Raw genomic sequence first — 19,465 nt, 5'->3', positions numbered from 1 at the left:
CAATGTACTAGGTTCCTCCTATTCTTTTTCATCCACACTCACAACAGTAACTAACTCCTCATTTACAAATTTTCCATCCTTCACTAATTGTCTCCTCCTTGATTTAGCCCGACTGTTCTTAAGAGCAGACTCAAGATCCTCCTTCTTTTGCAACCTTGTTGTGGGTCGCTTAGAAGTGGGCTCTTCACCAACAACTACTTTTCGCCTAGGCAGACTTGCGATTGGTAAGTCATCAGAATCTTTTGCATTATTTTCCTTTTAATTGACAGACGCAGGACATGTCTCATGCATGATTACATTTGGAGTCTCAACATCTAAATAAGGAGAGGGAGTAGGGTCAGTACTTACCTGGGGTTCCTAAATTGAAGGCGGATCAGGTCCTTCAACAGGTTCCCCAGTAGTACCTTCCTGTGCCGAAGGATCAACAGGCACCCGCTCACTATCCTCCTCAATAGGTTCAATCATTTCCCCCTGAATCTTAAGATCATCCTCACTTCCTCCGACAAAACCCCCTTTTATTTGCGATGGATAGCATATTTTCGATCGTTTCATTTCCTGCAGATTCATGAGAGGCTCAGGAAAAATAAGAGAGGCACCTGTGGACTGAGGTTTGGGAGCAGTATCTGTTGAGTCGATGACTTTATTTCCCTCAACTTGGTCTACTTTTGACTTTTCTTCTATAGGAGAACTTGAGAATTTTCGATTTCCTTCATTCTCAGTAATATTCATGACATCCCTCTTTTATGGCGAGGTGAGAGATGAGCTCTGGGCAACACCTCCTGCGAGAGTTGATGTTGGGTAACTCTTGAGAGAGAAGAGACTTGAATGGGTAAAATAGGAGATGAAGGGTGGGGGTAACTCTGTTCTAGGGTTTTGGTTATCAGTAGTGTAAGGACGAGAGACTGGTGCTGGTGTTTCGACTGGTGAGGACTCGATAGTACTAGAGAACGATTAATCTTCAGCCATGGTAAGAGGAGGAGAATATTTGGTTACCTGAAAAGAGAGTGAACATGGAACAGGTTTGGAAGTGTTAATGTGTGAAGTGTGGTGACAGAGATTGTGTATTTATGATGACATAGGGATTGGTTAGAGAAAAGGTGGTAGGTCTTAGGGAGATGGGTCAATCTTATAACTGGTGAGACGTTTGGGTTTAAAAGATGCAAACTAAACGCTGACAAGCTGATGATGTGGCACTTGTTTTGATTGTTTAGAATTGTGCATGAGAGAACATAGAAACTACTAACCTGTGTCAGGAAAACCAGGTTCCCTGACTGATCTCTTATCTGTAAGCTTTGCCCTTTGTACGAGTGTACAACTTCAAATGCTTATTTGCTCTGTAATCATCAAGCGTGTCTACCTGTAACGGTATAGAGATGAGTTAGACTTTACCAGAAAACACCTTTTAGCTAAGTTTACCTGAACCTTTCATAGCCAATCATTGAGGGACCGAGTTCTCAATTGGGTTTTACCAACCCCAGTGCCAGAAAATTTTGGTCAACGTATTCTCTACTCAGGGCCTTGGTAAATATATCTACAATTTGGTTTTCAGTGTTGTAGAATTTCATGCATATAAGCCCTTTCTCAACATTGTCTCTAAGGAAATGGTGACGTACATCAATGTGCTTTGTCCTCTTATGTTGAACTGGATTTTTTGCCATGTTGAGTGCACTAGTATTATCATATAAGAGAGGCACACCATATGAGAATACTCCAAAATCTTCCAATTGTTGCTTGATCCACAAAAGTTGAGCACAACAAGAGGCAGCTGCTACATATTCAGCTTCTGCAATTGAAAGTGCCACATAATTTTGCCTCCTTGTACCCCATGGGATTAAGCAGGAATCCAGGAAGTGTGCCATCCTAGAAGTGCTTTTCCTGTCCACCAGATATCCAGCATAATCAGCGTCAACATACCCAATAAGATCAAAATTGTCTCCTGAAAAATAATAGAGGACCAGGTCATGTGTTTCTTTGAGATATGTCAGTATTTTCTTGGTAGCCTTCAGATGAAATTCCTTTGGATTTGATTGAAACCTTGCATAGAAACCCACACTAAAAACAATGTCTGGTCTGCTTGCAGTGATATACAATAGTGACCCTATGATTCCTCTATACATGGTCTGGTTTACAAGGGAACTAGGTTCATCCATGTCTAGGCGAGTAGGTGTTGCAATGGGCATGTTAATAACTTTTGAGGCTTCCATATCAAACCTTTCCAGTAGCTCCTTGATGTACTTTTACTGACTTATGAATGTTCCCTTATTAGATTGCTTCACTTGAATTCCTAGGAAGAAATTCAGTTCTCCCATCATACTCATCTCAAATTCACTCCCCATGAGTTTAGCAAATTCGCAAAGAGAGTCAGTTGTGGCTCCAAATATGATATCATCGACATACACCTGAACAATGAGTAGGTTCCTCTCTCGTTTCTTTAGGAAAAGAGTATTGTCAATCTTCACACTTGCAAAGCCATTTTCCAGAAGGAATTTTGACAATTTTTCATACCAAGCCTTGGGAGCCTGTTTTAACCCGTACAATGCCTTATCTAGTTTAAACACATAATCAGTGTGTTCGTGACACTCAAAGCCAAGAGGCTTCTTGACATAGATTTCTTCTTTTAGATAGCCATTTAGAAATGCACTTTTGACATATATTTGGAATATAGTAAACTCCATATGAGATGCAAAGGCAATCAGAATTCTAATGGCTTCCATTCAAGCTACAGGAGCGAATGTTTCATCATAATCAATTCCTTCTTCCTGATTATAGCCTTGAACCACAAGTCTTGCCTTGTTTCTTGTTGTATTTCCGAATTCATCAAGCTTGTTTCTGAATACTCACCTAGTTCCTATAATGGTTAGATCAGCAGGTCGAAGAACCAGGTGTCATACCTTGTTCCTCTTAAATTGATGCAGCTTGTGATCTAGTCTGCATCTTTTAGCGCTTCCTTTATATTTTTGGGCTCTATTTGGGAAAGAAAAGCTGAGAAGGCAAGTGAGTTTCTTGATTTTGATTTGGTTTGAACTTCTGAGTCCACAGAAGTGATTATGTTGTCAAGAGGATGTGAACTTTTGAACCTCTAATTTGGTACCCCGAGTCTCATTGGTAGAGGCACTAGGCACATCTAACTGGGATTCTTGAGTGTTTCTTGCTTCACCGAGTGGGGTTCCTTGAACTGCGTCAACAAATATGTTTTCAACTTCAGTTGTTGTAATTGGGGGATCAGGTTCCTCTCCAGTTGATGGAGATGTATTTGCATCATCTTCACTGGATTCCTTGACATGGCTCATTATGTCTGCCTTTCCATTTGCTATGTCAATTACTTCACCTGGCACAGATAAGGGCTCTCCATCTTGATCAACATGTCTTTCCTTTTCACATGAAAGGTGAGCTACATCAAATATCACATGAATGCTTTCTTCTATCATTGAGTCCTTTTGTTGTAGACCTTGTAAGCTTTGCTTTGAAATGAGTATCCCAGGAAGATTCCTTCATCACTTTTAGCATCAAACTTCCCAGGAGTTTTCTTTCCATTGTTATGAACAAAGCATTTACACCCAAAAGTTCTTAGGTGTGTCAGCTTGGGCTTCTTTCCATTCAGTAATTTGTATAGAGTTTTATTCAAAAGGGACCGGATCATGCACCAGCTTACCAAGTATCACACAGTATTGACAGCTTCTGCCTAGAAATATTTTGCGATCCCACTGTCAATTAGCATTGTTCTTGCCATGTCTTCAAGAGTTCTATTCTTCCTCTCTACAACACCAATTTGTTAAGGTGTTCTTGGAGTAGAAAAATTGTGAGTTATGCCATTTTCAGTGCAGAATTCATAGAACTTGGCATTGTCAAACTCCGTCCCATGATCAGACCTGATGCAAGCTACTTTATTACCCATCTTCACTTGGATCTTTTTGACAAAGGCAACAAACACTTCAAGGTTACATCCTTGGTCCTAAGGAATAAGGTCTAGGTAAATCTTGAATAGTCATCAACTATTACAAAGATGTACGTTTTTCCTCCTCTGCTTGGCACCCTCATGGTCCACACAGATCCATGTAAAGGAGAACGAATGGCCTTGCGGTGTTGACTTCTTTTTTGGGTTTGAACAAAGATCTAACTTGCTTCCCTTTTACACATGCATCACACACTTTGTGATCCTTAAAGCTTGATTTGGTCAGACCACAAACCATGTCCTTCCTTACTAATTTGTTCAACAGCGTGAAGCTTTCGTGACCTAGCATCATGTGCCATAGCTCAATATTATCATCAACAGCACTTAGGAAACTTAAATCGCCATTCTTCAATGACTCAAAACCAGCTACATAGATATTCTTGTATATTTTTGCCACTAGCACCACCTCACCTGTAACCAGGTTCGTCACTGTGCAGATTTTTGACACAAACTCGACCTTGTTTCCCCTGTCACAAATTTGGGAAACGCTTAGTAAGTTGTACTTCAAGCCGTTCACGTAGTACACATTTTTGATTGAGTGAGAGAGAGACTTCCCAATCCTTCTAACTCCCAGATTGTATCCCTTCTTGCCATTCCCAAAGGATACACTCCCTCCTTACAGGGCCTTTAGTGAAAGGAAATTATTTGTACTTCCAGTCATATGCTTTGAGCAGCCACTATCCATGTACCATTGTAGGTTGCTTCCTTTCATTGTTCCTTACACAAGAAGATTAGGAGTTAGCTTTAGGAACCCAAGCCAATTTGGGTCCCTTGTAATAAGGAAAGGGGTGAATAAGGGATCGTTTGGTCCATGCAGGCATTATGCACTTTTTTAAATGAGGGACCAGGTTCTCTACTAGTAGTTACTTTTTCAGCAAAGGCTTTGTTTTTCTGTTGTGACCGACATCTGGCCTTACAATTTTCTTTAAGGTGCCCATTATTATTGCAGTGGGTGCAAAGCCAATTGTCAGGTACAGTAACATACTTGCAATAGGGTTGTAAGGAATCTTTTCCCTTTGAAACCCAATCCCCTACTTGTTTCCCCCATTATTGGAGTACATGGCAGTGATAGCATCAAAGGACCAGGTCTATTTGAGTGATTTTTCAAGATCACTCTTTACTTTATCTAGGTCTTCCTGAAGTTGTTTGTTTTCTCAAGCTCAGCACACAGACTAAACTGCACTTTCTTTAGCTCATTTTCAAGCTTATTGTGTACCTCGCTTGCAACTTCCTTTCCTTTTTGATAATTTTCATCCCTACTTTGCATTGTGGGTTTCCCAATGGTTTCCTTTAAGTCCATCACTACCACTAGAAGGTCATCTCTTTTTTGTTCCACATTTTCAATCCTTTTCTTTAAGACATTTCTTTCTTTCTTCAGGTTCTCAATTGACTCTCTTAGATCGACTGCAACTATTACTAGGTCATCTCTAGACTGTTCTACTTCTCCTAGTTTAACTATTAAGACATCTCTGTCATTTACAAGACTATGATAAGCGTCAATTAGCAAATTTTCCAAGGACATGAGTTTCTTAGGCGAATAAGATTTCAGATTTCTTTGAACATCTAGAAAATTTACCTCATCATCATCATCTTCATCATCAGACTGGGCCATAAAAGCAAAAATTGAATCATACTCGGTTGATTCACTTTCTACTGCCATCATAGAGCTGTTACCTGGTTCATCATCTTCTCCAGATTTTCTTGATGAATCTCCCCATGCAGCAAGAGCTTCTCTCACAACATTGTCAGCAACGTTTTCTCTGTTGAAGCGTCTGGTAGGAACTAGGTTCCTTTTGGCTGCTTTGTCAGAGTTGTTCTTGTACTGATCCTGCTTTAGGAAAGGGCAATCCTTGATGAAATGTCCTGGCTTGCCACATTTATAACAGAGATCATAATTCTTTGGCTTGCTAGAACTTCCCCTTTTTGGAATGCCTCCATTCTTGCGAACCATCTTCTGGAATCTTCTTGTTAGGTATGCCATATCACCATCTTCACCATTTGACTCGTTGTTTTCTGTTTCGAGGACCAGGTTCTTCTCCTTCTTGGGCTCTTTTCTTTTACTGTCTTTCTTATTTTTCATCTCATATGTTTTTAGATTGCCAACAAGTTCATCAATAGTTAGCTCCTGCAAGTCCTTTGCCTATGTAATGGCATTCACTTTTCTTTCCCAAGAACTGGGTAGCACGTTTAGGATCTTTCTAACCAGCTTGTTTCTTGGAATAGTTTCACCAAGGGAGTGAAGCTTATTTATGATAGAGGTGAACCGGGTATGTATTTCTTTGACAGATTCATTGTCTTGCATCCTGAAGAGCTCGTATTCAGTTGTGAGCATATCAATTTTGGATTGTTTGACCTGTGTTGTTCCTTCATGAGCTGTCTGCAGGGCTTCCAATATTTCTTTGGCTGACTGACATGCTGATATCATGTTGTATTCATCCGGTCCAATACCGCATACCAGAATTTTTTTAGCATGAAAGTTTTTCTCTATGGCCTTTATATCTGCATCGTTGAATGCTTTCCTTGACTTGGGAATGGCTACTGGGTGGGTCGCCAAGATTTTTGGTAGGAACAAATGGTCCATCACATATGACATTGTAAGCACGTGATTTTTGCTTTACGGACATTCGCTCCAAAAGAAAATAAAAATAGTGACAAATGGCTTCGTTGTACAATTGTTCGAGTTTTCATGTGTTGTTAGTCACTTGTGGATCTGTCCATTCTTTTTTTTTGCATTTAATCATTAACAAACAAAATACAAAATATATGTATTAGGATGGTTAAACCATAATTCGGTCAGTAAAAGAAAATTCAAAAAATATATATGTGCACCGTTCGCCCTAGGCTTTTAGCTAACCTACGTAAATATTTTTGTGATAATTGTGTTAAAATGTTGCATTGTTGTTTAAATCCGTTACCTTATTATTTGTTATTTTTATTTTGTTTAAAAGAAAAGAAAAAATAATAAGAAAGAAAACAAAAGCAAAAGAGTAGGGAAAATCGGTTTGGGCCAAGAAATGAAACAAAATAGGCCCAAGACCAGGACACAGATCCAGTCCAAACACAGGCTGCCCGGACACGTCCCAAACGACGTCGTATCAGCGCCTCAATCTGAGCCGTTGATTCATGGCAATCAAACGGTCCAATACAGCCCCTGCTAAGTCGAAACGACGTCGTTTCAGGCAAGTTAATCTGGGCCGTTCATTCCCATTGATCCAACGGATCCAGGCCTTCCTCTAAACCCGTCAACATGACCCGATCCAATCCCCTACCCGGTCATAACCCACTATCATCTCCCGAACGACGTCGTCCCTCCTCAATGGTTAGATCCTGGCCCTTGATCTCAATTGATCCAATGGCCAGGATCTAAACCCTCAATACATATATAAACCTAACCCCCTTACCCCACGCCCCAAGCCACACCCCCCCCTCGGCCACTATTCACCATCTTCCCCAGGCTCCCTTTCCTCTCAAACCCTAGCAGCCTAGGTTTCCCACCATAAGCCTGGCAACCACAGTTCCGATGACCACCAAAATAACACCCCCGATGCACCCGACCATCCTGAACACGAATCCACTAACCACAAGCCTCGAATCACTTCCGTTCGTCTCGAATCTTCGTTTGAAGATTTGAGTCGAACCTGGACCTATGCCAAACCACCCCATCTTCATGCTAGACACTCTCCTGACCTTCCTCGTGACCAAACCAAGCTTGGTTTGGTCCGAATCCACCCACAACTCCCAAAAATCCAGATCTGGAAATCCAGACTTCTGAAGCACATGCACCTGGGGAACCCGGCCAGTTTTGACATAGGTTTGAGGTCTAATAGACCTTAACCAAGGTGTTCTCATGTGAGAACACCCTGATTAAGGTTTGTTCGGCCTCAAAGGTTCGAAGTCGAGTTTGATTTGGGTCTGTTTGGTTTAAACATTTTGGTAAGTTTTCCGTTCTTTTGTTTTATTTCCAAATAAGTTGTCAGCATATCTCTTTGTGTTTGTTTGTTATTTTGTTACTTCTTCCAGATTTCTTTCATCTCTGTTAAAGACCCTTTATTTGGTCGATTGTCTTCTGTTTGTTCTGAATACACTCTGTGATAAACATGATCGTCAGTTAGATTAATCGTCAAAGGAACTAATTCATATAGGCCCAGTAATTTAATAAAAGTTGTCTGATACCCTTTAGGTCCCCGAACGTGTTGTTTATATGAGCGACTGATTATTACCTGCTATAATTAGTATAGTCGACTCGATAAATGTCGTCGATTAGTTTTCTATAACTAATGGATCGAAGGAGCTAGGAGTTTCACATAACTAATTAAACTCGGACACTGGCTGGATGACCTAGTAATGTTTGAAATGGTCTGTTGGCATTATAAAAATGACTAAAAGGGTTCAGTCTAGGCAGTCCTGAGTTCGAGTTTTCATCAGTGCAAAAATGCCCTAATGCTGCAATAGGCAGGGGCAGTAATAATCAAGGTTAACGGGGGTATTCTGGGGTGTTTAAAAAGAACAGAAGTAATTAGTTTAAGTGAGCTGACAAAAAGGGTACTAACTTAGGATTAAACTAATACCAATGGGGGAACAAGACACAAGGGTATGGGGGCTCAAAATGAATAAACAAATGAGCCCATAATTCTGGATTAAACAAAACCAGGCGTGGGGAATAAAGGGAGCTGACACCAAGCATGCTGAGCATGGGCTTAAAGAGTATGGGCATTCTGCCAATTGGCAGGCAGGGCAGCTCAGCTGTAATGGTGCATTTGGCCTATAAATAGGCCATTTGATAACTAAAACAGGGGCTGAAGTTTAAGGGTCTTAGGCTGGACATTTTTGAGTCTGGAGAGAAAGAAAAAAAAAACAAAAAGAAAATTTCAGAATATTGTAACAAAACACTGTCTGAAAACTGCTTAGGAGTTCAAGTTAGCCAAGCTGTCTTTGCTAATTGTTGTTGGTTATTTGCCGAGCTGTTTGTGATTGTTGAACTGCTGGTGCTGTTATATTGAATACTCTGGTTTTCTGTTGGTTCATCATTCTGTTTCTGGGACTGCTTGTTTGTTGCTCGACCACTTGTGAGCTTCATCATTGTGGCTGGTTGTTGTTGCTGTGTTGTTGGTGTTATCTGCTGTTGCTGTATTCACTGCATATTGCTTAGCTGATCATTCCTTTCTTCTTTGTCCTCCTTACCAGGTACACAATCGATACCACTAATGTAACTGAGAGTTTGAACATAAATGCAAAAGAGAGGACCTGCAGATTGTTTATATACACGTGGACTGTTGTGTTAAATGTCATGTAGTATATAGTAGTTACATTTTTGTTTGGATAATAGAAGTAGCCTACATGCTTAGTGTATCAATGCAGGTTAATGCATGCTAGTCATGTATGTGTGCTGTTAGGTGAAAAAAAACATTCCCAGTGTAATAAGTTGTACCTTTAGACTTAGTCTGAGGGTGTAATATATTCTCTAATGTAAGCCAAATAGGAAAACTATCCACTTTAGTTAAAATTCTTTCTCCTTTTGCCAGATTGTCCCATATAAATTGATAAACTCATTTCACAGAACAAAGAATCAGTCCTAGGCCTCAATCTCATGAAGGCCGAGCCCAAATCGAAACAAATCAGTTAGGCCCATATCGAAAAAGGGGGCCTAAGTCTGGCCATCTCGCATGAGCTAGGTTTGGGCCCATAATTTTCGGCTAGTTATCCATAATCGCAGTCACATTTTATTATTCTGTAAAAGCATTTTAAATCCTGTTATAAGTAAACTCGCAATCATGTAATTAATTAGGACTGTCTACCGTTTTCAATTGATAGAGACGAACACGACAAGAAACGTAGTTGCTATAGGATATCCTTTTAAAATAAGAACGAGATGAGCCTCGATGAAAATAAACAAAACACGCAGATGCGGGGCCCTTGTTAAATGTAAATCATTGAAGCATTTAGTTTCCCGGACGGGTTGTTTAGCAAATCTCACAACCTTCCTAAAATGACAACACGTTAGTCTCTTTAGGATACGCTTTAATAAACTTTACCTTCTTAAACTCGGGTGCACATTTATGTGACCCAAATCCAAATCTCGACGGATTCGAAATGCCTCTCTAATCACGGGTACATTGACTGTGACGTGGTTCGAGATGCATGTCCATGACGTTGCAAATTCATTAGAAATAAAGAACGAGGTGAGCCTCGCCAAATAAAAATACAAATTGCGGGGCCCTCAATAAATATTGCTTTAAAAATTGTTTAGGCTTCGGGATGGACCGTTTAGTAAAATTCCACGGTCCTACCCAAAATAAATACGCTAGTCGCTTTAGGCGCGCCTTTAATAATTTAATTTCCTTAAACTCGGGTGCACATTGATGTGACCCAAATCCAAATCTCAACGGAGTCAAAGTGTGTCGACGACCACGGGTACATTGATTGTAACGCGGTTCGAGATACATTTTCACAACGTTGCAATTCTTGATAAAAACAGTAAATGATAAAAGCGGTTAAAAGTTAAATTTTGCACATAAGTTCACACTTGTATAAAATCAGATAATCAAGCCGAATATAACAGTTGAGCGACCGTGCTAGAACCACGGAACTCGGGAATGCCTAACACCTTCTCCCGGGTTAACAGAATTCCTTATCCGGATTTCTGGTACGCAGACCATAATATAGAGTCATTCTTTTCCTCGATTCGGGATTAAAATTGGTGACTTGGGACACCCTAAATCTCCCAAGTGGCGACTCTGAATAATTAAACCAATCCCGTTTCGATTGTCCTTTAATTGGAAAAAACTCCCCTGCGCCCCCGCGGGCGCGTAAAAAGGAGGTGTGACAGCTCTGGCGACTCTGCTGGGGATATGTAACCCAGAACCACTGGTTCAGGGTTAAGAATTCGAGCTTAAAATAATTGTTATTATTTGGCTTTATTTATTATCTGGTTTTTTACGTGTTTGAGCCTAATGTGCTAAATGCTGCTTTTACTGCTTTGATATTATTTGGACTGTATATATAAACTGTGCCGAAACCCTTCTCTTCTTACCTCCGGGGAGAAGCTCGCTGGTCGAGACTCCCTATTCTGTTAGTGTCAATACCCGAAATAAGAAAGAGGACGGATAAGTTACGAAGCCGGACGGCCTTTTGGTTCCCGGTAAGTTGCCCCTCCTCGGCCCGAGTTGTCTGCTCGGGTACACTGTCTAGAACACTGACCCAGGTTTTGAACATAGAATAACGTGACTTCATGCCGGATCCCTAGTAGGAGCGCTTATTTGCATCATGTTGCATATGACTTAGGGGACTCAACACAGGGGTTGGGTCCGTCTAGGACTAGCAACCTGGTATGAAAGGACCATCCTAATGCATCCCATTTGTTTTCCGTGCATCTATTTGTCTCAAGCCCGCATGCTGACCAGTGTTTGAATAATGGAAATCGAAAAAAAGGGGAAGGAATAGCGGTTAAGGAGTTAATTGTTTATTTTTGAAAAAAAAAAAGCCAATGCCAAAATACAGTCAAAACTCTGCTGAAATTTTGAGAAAATGAAAGGAAAATGTCTTATTAGTTTTATTTTAATTAATTGCAAAGGAAAAATAGAAAAGAAGAAAAAAGGGGTCGTCGTTCTACTTTTATATACTTTTAAATATATATATATATGGTTTGTCCTGTCGCAAAAATGAAGATGGAAAAGAGTCTTATTTTTGATATATATATATATCTCTACATATATATATACAAATATAAAAATACGCCTTTATTTGTGGCAAAATTACTGGTTTTGCCAAAAGTCATGAAAGTAATAAATGTGCAGGGTTTTTCATAAAGTTTTATAAAAGTAGACGTCTAAATAAAGTTTTATTATTTTTTTTTTTTTTTTTTTTTTTATTATTTTTTATTATTCACTTAGGCATAATCACCCCAATAAATGTGCAGGATGAGCACGGTACAAAACGAACCCTTTTCAATAATGACCAGGATCCCGTTTGAGTTGCGGTTATGGTGGAACGACTTAGGCAAAGAAGGGCAAGACAAAGTAAGGAAATATCTGAAAGGTCTCCCGGACCTACTAAACATTCAGCCTCGGGGTGATATCATCAGATCATTGGTCACTTGTTGGGATTCCGCACACAACGTGTTCCATTTTTCGGACTTCGAGCTCACCCCGACGTTGGAAGAAATAGCAGGGTACATCGGGATTGATGAAGCCCCTTTTAGATTCAAATACTTAATTGCACCTAGAGCTGTCACGGTACACAGGTTTCTGGATTTCCTAAAAATACCTCGGACATTCCACCATCCAGATCTTGCCAAAGGATTCTGCAGTCTCCACCTCATATATGCTAGATACGGTCACATGGGCGGGTTCAATAAGCCGGATTTCAAGCTATGCAGTAGAGGCAACCGACAAAAGTGGGACGAACACAGGCTAGTGGCTTTTATGACAGCCTTTCTGGGACTTATAGTGTTCCCTAGGAAAGATGGAAACATTGATCTAAGGATAGCCGGGGTTGTCAATACTTTGCTTACCCAAGATAAAAGTACTCTGGCGCCTATGATTATGGCTGACATTTTCCGGGCTCTCACTGCTTGTCGAGCCAGGGGCGACTTTTTCGAAGGATGTAACCTACTGTTGCAAATGTGGATGACCGATCATTTATGCCATCGCTCCTCACTTTTGGGTTATGGTTCGCCAGAAAAAACTTGTATTGGAGAATTCTACACGAGAATCAAAGGGCTCAATTTACCTAAGGGAGTCACATCATGGACCGCATTTCTCCGAACTCTCACTGCCAGCCAAGTCCAGTGGACGCTCGGATGGTCACCTATCGAGGAAATCATATACATGCCGGCAACCCGGCCTCACTTTCTGTTGATGGGACTGAAAAGTATCCAACCCTATGCACCATATCGGGTTTTGAGGCAACTTGGGAGGTACCAAGTGGTACCGAAAGATGAAGATTTGAGTACCCAAGTGATTGAAATCAGTCCGAACGGTCATTTCCCTGAAGAAGAAGTCCGCCAAATATGGAGTGAATGCCAACATCTGACAGCAAACACTTGTGTGATTAATACGGCACAAGGGGAAGTCGCCCCAGAATATCACGCTTGGTTTAGAGGTAGCCTGTCCTACGAAAGACCGGCTAAGAGGCCGCATCTCAAAGATTTCGTAGAATCATCCCAAGGGCAATGGAACTGGTTAGCAAAAGAGAAGGGTTATCGGGCAGAGATTGGCGATTTGAAGCTACAAATGGATAGTCTGAAATTCGATAATAGCGTACAAGTCGCGGCGGATCGAAGCGAAAAGAATAGATTGATCCAAGAGAACGAAGAGCTTAAGGCCCAAATCCAAAAATTGAGATTGTCTCTCGACGAGCAGCCCAGAAGTCGATCAGACCAGCGGTTGATAAAGGGTTTGAAAAGGGAGATCGCGGAATGGCGAGACAGGTTAGAAGAATCCGAAAAGGTCATGACAGAGTTCAAGGCACGGTGGGGAACAAGAGTAGATAAGCATCGCCGGTGTTTGAACCAATTGAAACGTGACCACGAGAAGACTGTGGCCAAAATAAAGAGGGAGATGGCTACACTCGAGTTTAAAGCAGTTAAGCAGGCCGGGGATTTCCAATCGGAGAGTAGATACTGTTACGACTTGTTGGCCCAAATGAAGGAAGAAGTGCGACAGCTGAGGGATCAGCATATACAGGACTCACAGGTATTCAAGACGTGCAGTGATCAGATAAGACACCTACTCATAGAGAAGAAAAAAACCAGAGACAAGATCAGGGCCATTGCCCATGCCATCATCAGAAGGTGTCGACGGTGTGAAAACATGACCTGTGTTACCGTTCTCCCAGTAGTGATGGGTTATGTCAAACAGACCATGCACGAGTTGGAGCAGCTCGAAAGGGATCTCGCACCTAGAACCGCGAAAAGGCCGAACGATGCCTCGCGAGTCCCTAAGTTGGAAAATTAACCTCTGGCCGAGTCTTGTTTTAGTTAAGCTTTGATGTTTTCCCATATGTTGTTTTCCATTTTTTCTTCAATCAAATAGGGTCAAAGAACCATGGAGTCTGTACTGTTGCTATGTTGTTTGAAGCAATGTGTAATAGCAAATTTTGATAATGAAATTAAGTGACTCCGGAAGAATTTCTATGTGTCTTTACTTTAAGGCAGAACTACGCCTGGTCTGATTCACGCGGGGACGTGATACGTAGGCAATCCCCATAAGATTCGACCGCTTTTTAAATAAAGAAAAGAAAATGTAAATAAAATAAAAACGCGGGGTTTCGCATAATACTCTAAAAAAGAGACGAATGAACAAACCGGGATGACGCATGTGGTTTGAAGCAAAGCATGTAGAAACGGTCAACTGCCTAGGTGCATTGCATCCTCTATGTGTTATGATCAAATCTGTTAAGCTCTAACACTAACAAAGTTTGTTGTTGTCTGATACCAGACAGTTAGTTGTTAAAGAATTCTGGCAACACATTCATACCAAACCAGATCCAAAGGACCGGTAGCAACAAGCATGACCACTTCTGAGAATAGTAATGAGGAAGAAAGGCCGATGAGCCAGTTGCTAAAAGAGGCAATGGAAAAGATTGAGAGGATGGGACTGGAGATGCATGCCATGCAGCTAGCCCTGGCCAAAACGCAAAAGAGCCCTGAGACACTGGGACACGTACCGGAGTACCCTCACTCTGGCCCTTCCACAAGCCGCCCAAACCCCCTCTATCATCAAGAGAGAAGCCCTCATGATTCCCAAGCTCCACCACCCCACCAACCTCTCCCAACATCCAATATTCCCATTTTTGTGGGACCTGCATCAGCCCCTTTGCAGCGAACGACCAGTGAGCCATTGTTTCAGGCTCACGATACACAGTACTATCCCCCTGAGCCTACATTCCACGCACCGGAACCACAGGTTTACAATCCCCATTTGGAAGTACCGGCAGAGGTTGAGAAGCCTGTTAAGGCCCCAGAACAGGATGAAGTGTTAAGAAAGTTCAAAAGCCTGGAGCAATCCTTCAGAAACTTGCACGGGCTGGGCAATCAAGTCAGCGTGGCATACAAAGATCTGTGCCCTTTCCCAGATGTCCAACTCCCGGCTGGGTTCAAGATGCCCAAGTTTGATTTATATGAAGGGCACGGTGATCCCATGGCACATTTGCGGGGGTTCTGTAGCAAAATGAGAGGGGCAGGAGGCAAGGATGAGCTTTTGATAGCTTACTTCGGCCAAAGTCTGAGCGGATCTGCGCTGGAATGGTATACCAGGCAGGATTTCAGCAGGTGGTACACGTGGGATGATCTGGCACAGGCTTTTGCAGGTCATTTCCAGTACAATCTAGAGATAGTCCCTGACCGTCTCACGTTATTGAGGACTGGGAAGAAACCCGGGGAAAGTTTTCGCGAGTTCGGGTTCCGTTGGAGAGAACAAGCAGCTAGGGTCGATCCTCCCATGAGAGAGGGAGAAATGGTAGACTACTTTTTGCAGACATTGGATCCAACCTACTTTGGTCACTTGGTGACAACGGTTGGAAAATCTTTCAACGAGGTAGTCAAAATAGGGGTCATGATAGAAGAAGGTTTGAGGTCGGACAAGATCTTAAACTATTCGGCACTTAAGGCCACGACCCAGGCTATTCAAAGCGGCACGGGAGGTGCGCTAAGAAGAAAGAAAGAAGAGGTTGCCACGATCGAGGCAGGCAGTTGGTCCAGGGCTGGCAGGCCACACTACAACCAACCCAGGCCTCACAGGTCAAACTATCCATACAACCCACCACAAAATTTCTATCCACCTCGAGAACCACATTGTTCCGTACACCAAGCCCAGGTATACACTCAGCCTCCGGTTCGCCCACAATGGCGCGCACCGGCTCCCCAGAACATATATGCACCACCACAAAACACTTACCCTCCACCAAGGGCATATAGAAATCCTTCAGGGGCAGGTTTCCGGGGAAATCCAGATGCCAGAAATGACAGGTTGCGGAAGCAAAGAACCTTCACCGAACTGGGAGAAACCTACACCGCTGTGTTCCACAAGCTGCGGCAATTGGGTTTGGTTAGTCCCGTCCATACTCGGGAACCAAATCCCCCGCCTCAGAATTTGGATCGTTCAATCAGTTGTGAATACTGTTCAGGGATGCTCGGGCACGATACCGAGAAGTGTTGGAAGTTAAGGCATGCCATACAGGATCTTATTGACACCAATAAGATCGAGGTCCAGACACCGGAGACTCCTAACATCAACCAAAATCCACTGCCAGCGCACCACGAAGCTCACATGATTGAGTTGGTATGTGAGGGAGGTGAATTAAGAAAACCCTCACAAACAGTGATGATGATCCAAGCTGCCCCAAAAGAAGTCTTAACCAGGGGAGGAACAAATGCACAGTCGCAGGGAGAAGGTGTCAAGCCGGTAGTATTATGGGGGAAGAACCCGTCCGTCATAGCAAGCAAACCCGAGCCAAGCAAGTTGGTAATACCAGGGATCCTGCCCACACCGGCGGTCGTGTTGATAGGGGTATGTAGAGAACGGGTAACCATAAAGCCGGTGGTCCAACTGCCAATGCTTGACAGCAGGGCTGTCCCCTGGAAATATGAAAAAGCAGTGGTAACGTACCAAGGAAAACAGGTGGAAGAAGTCAGTTGTGAAGCGCAAGGGCTGACTCGATCAGGTCGATGTTTTGCTCCGATGGAGTTAAGGAAAACCAACCCAGTGGCAACCAAGAAGCCAGTGTCAGAAGAAGAGGCCGAAGACTTCCTGAGGAAGATGAAAGTGCAAGACTATTCTGTGGTTGAGCAGCTGAGAAAAACACCTGCCCAGATCTCACTATTGTCATTACTCCTCCATTCCGAGGAACATCGCCGAGCCCTGTTAAAAATATTGAACGAGGCCCATGTACCCAGTGAGATTTCTGTAAACCACCTGGAAACCATTGCCAGCAAGATTTTCGAGGTGAACAGAGTGACATTCTCAGATGATGACCTGCCGGTGGAAGGTACAGAGCACAACAAAGCTCTATACCTAGCTGTCAAATGTGAAGACTCGGTGGTAACCCGAGTATTAGTGGATAACGGCTCAAGCGCCAATATTTGTCCATTATCCACCCTGGACCAGTTAAAGATTGACCATGGAAGAATCCGGGAGAATAGCATCTGTGTCCGAGGGTTTGACGGAAACGGAACAGCCACTGTGGGGGATGTTGTACTTGAACTAACCATTGGCCCGGTCCTGTTTACCATGGAATTCCAGGTATTGGACGCCACGGTATCTTACAATTTGCTGTTAGGACGACCTTGGATTCATGCAGCTAAAGCGGTGCCTTCCACCCTACATCAGGCAGTGAAGTTCGAGTGGGAAAGACAAGAGGTCGTGTTGCACGGTGAGGATACAACATGCACCATGGGCGGAACCATTGTGCCTTTCATAGAGACCACTGATGACAAGGGTCCTTGGGTCTACCAGATTCTCGATACAGGGTCGGCCAACAAAATCTCTGAAGGAGAAATCATCCCGCACCCTAGGGTAGCTGCCGCGACAGTCATGATGGTATCGGAGATGCTGGGTAATGGGTTTGTGCCGGGAAAAGGCCTGGGAGTTGAACTTCAAGGGATAGTCCAACCTGTCTCCCTTCCTAAGAATCTGGAAACTTTCGGGTTGGGGTTCAAACCAACCCCAGCAGACAGGAAGCAAGCGCGAAAAATGAAGAAGAGGGTCTGGTTTCTGCCTAAACCAGTACCACGACTCTCGAGGTCTTTTGTTAAAGCTAGTGCCAAGGGGTCAGCGATCCCAAAGATTCAAGGACCTTTGATCGGCATAAATGAAGACCTGAATCAGAGTTTTGAGAGACTATTCGCGGATGTCAGTGTGGTGGAAGCTGGAGAGGGTTCCAGCAGGGCAGAGATACAATTTGTGGGGCCTGAGGCCAAGACCAACAATTGGACGGTTACTCCTCTTCCTGTCCGAGGGGAGTCTTGGTAGTAGGCTTTGATTAATGTTTTGTTTGTTTGTTTGTTTGATCGGATTATTCAAGGGTGTAATCCCAATTTTACTTTCGTTTTGTAAAAGTGTGAACCCTTTTTATCCTGCAAATTTAATAAAGTTCTTTTCTTTTGTCCCATTTTAATTTCTGGTTTTGTTCTTTTTCTTTCTGAACAGTTCTCTTTTTACTGGTCCTAATGACATGGCATGCACAGCGGATCTTCGACCTAGTCTAATAAATCAATCTGAATCTGACTCAACAATGCAAGAGGTCGTTTGTGATAATGAATCCGAATGTGACGAAGGAGAAGCCTTCGAAGAAATAAATCGAGAACTGTGCCAATTTGAAGAGAAACCCAAGCCTAACCTAAATGACACTGAGGCTGTGAACCTAGGAGACGCTGATATCATCCAAGAGACCAAAATTAGCATCCACATTGAGCCAAATGTCAAAGCAGAATTGATCGAAACTCTCAGGGAATTCAAAGATGTTTTTGCATGGTCATATGATGATATGCCTGGATTGAGCACCAATTTAGTGGTTCACAAATTGCCCACTGACCCGGCATGCCCTCCGGTCAAGCAAAAACTAAGGAAATTTAAAACAGAAATGAGTGTAAAGATCAAAGAAGAAGTGATCAAGCAATTACAATCGAAGGTCATTCGGGTCACTCGGTATCCCGAATGGTTGGCCAATGTGGTACCAGTCCCAAAGAAGGATGGAAAAATCAGGGTGTGCGTCGACTACCGCAACCTCAACAAAGCAAGTCCCAAGGACAATTTCCCGTTACCCAACATTCATATCCTGATCGATAATTGCGCTGGGCGCGAGATCGGATCCTTTGTGGATTGCTATGCGGGTTATCATCAGATCCTAATGGATGAGGAGGATGCTGAGAAGACAGCATTTATTACGCCATGGGGAACCTACTGCTATCGGGTAATGCCGTTCGGTTTAAAGAACGCTGGGGCAACGTACATGCGAGCAATGACTGCTGTGTTTCATGACATGATACACAAAGAAATAGAGGTGTACGTCGATGATGTGATCATCAAATCTTGGCGTCAGGAGGACCATGTGGCAGACCTAAGGAGATTTTTCCAAAGACTCCGGAGGTATGATATCAAGCTTAACCCGGCCAAATGCGCATTCGGGGTTCCATCAGGAAAGTTGCTAGGATTCATCGTCAGTCGACGGGGGATTGAGTTAGACCCATCCAAAATTGAATCCATCCGAGATTTGCCACCGCCAAGGAACAAAACAGAGGTAATGAGTTTGCTGGGTAGACTCAATTACATCAGCAGGTTCATCGCTCAACTCACAGCAACTTGTGAGCCCATATTTCGGCTACTGAGAAAGGATGCTGCAGAAGGTTGGACGACAGAGTGTCAAGAGGCTTTCGACCAAATCAAAGGGTATCTGTCTAATCCACCCGTGTTGGTCCCGCCTAAGCCCGGGAAACCCCTAATCCTTTACCTGACAGTCTTGGAAAATTCATTTGGTTGTGTACTGGGGCAACATGATGACACAGGAAGGAAGGAGCAG

The 19,465-nt window shown here is 42.9% G+C and overlaps 1 protein-coding gene across 1 annotated transcript; it reads right to left on the bottom strand.

Moving 5' to 3' along the window:
- Positions 1-5,078: 5,078 nt before the first annotated feature.
- Positions 5,079-6,545, bottom strand: LOC138881278 (uncharacterized). The gene is made up of 2 exons (XM_070161493.1): positions 6,156-6,545; positions 5,079-6,092 (listed from the first exon to the last, which is right to left on the bottom strand). The coding sequence occupies exons 1-2, from the start codon at positions 6,543-6,545 to the stop codon at positions 5,079-5,081; spliced, it is 1,404 nt and encodes a 467-aa protein (XP_070017594.1).
- Positions 6,546-19,465: the final 12,920 nt, after the last annotated feature.

The sequence above is a fragment of the Nicotiana sylvestris genome, chromosome 11 (genome assembly GCF_000393655.2).
Source record: "Nicotiana sylvestris chromosome 11, ASM39365v2, whole genome shotgun sequence".
Taxonomy (NCBI): domain Eukaryota; kingdom Viridiplantae; phylum Streptophyta; class Magnoliopsida; order Solanales; family Solanaceae; genus Nicotiana; species Nicotiana sylvestris.
The sequence above is the reverse complement of the archived record's forward strand: the minus strand, read 5'-3'. Positions and strand labels throughout refer to the sequence as shown.

Coding starts and splice junctions, on each gene's coding strand:
- LOC138881278 (XM_070161493.1), bottom strand. CDS start 6,545: ATGTCATATGTGATGGACCATTTGTTCCTACCAAAAATCTTGGCGACC. Junction 6,093..6,155: donor CTATTCCAAGAAACAAGCTG/GTTAGAAAGATC, acceptor GCCATTACATAG/GCAAAGGACTTGCAGGAGCT.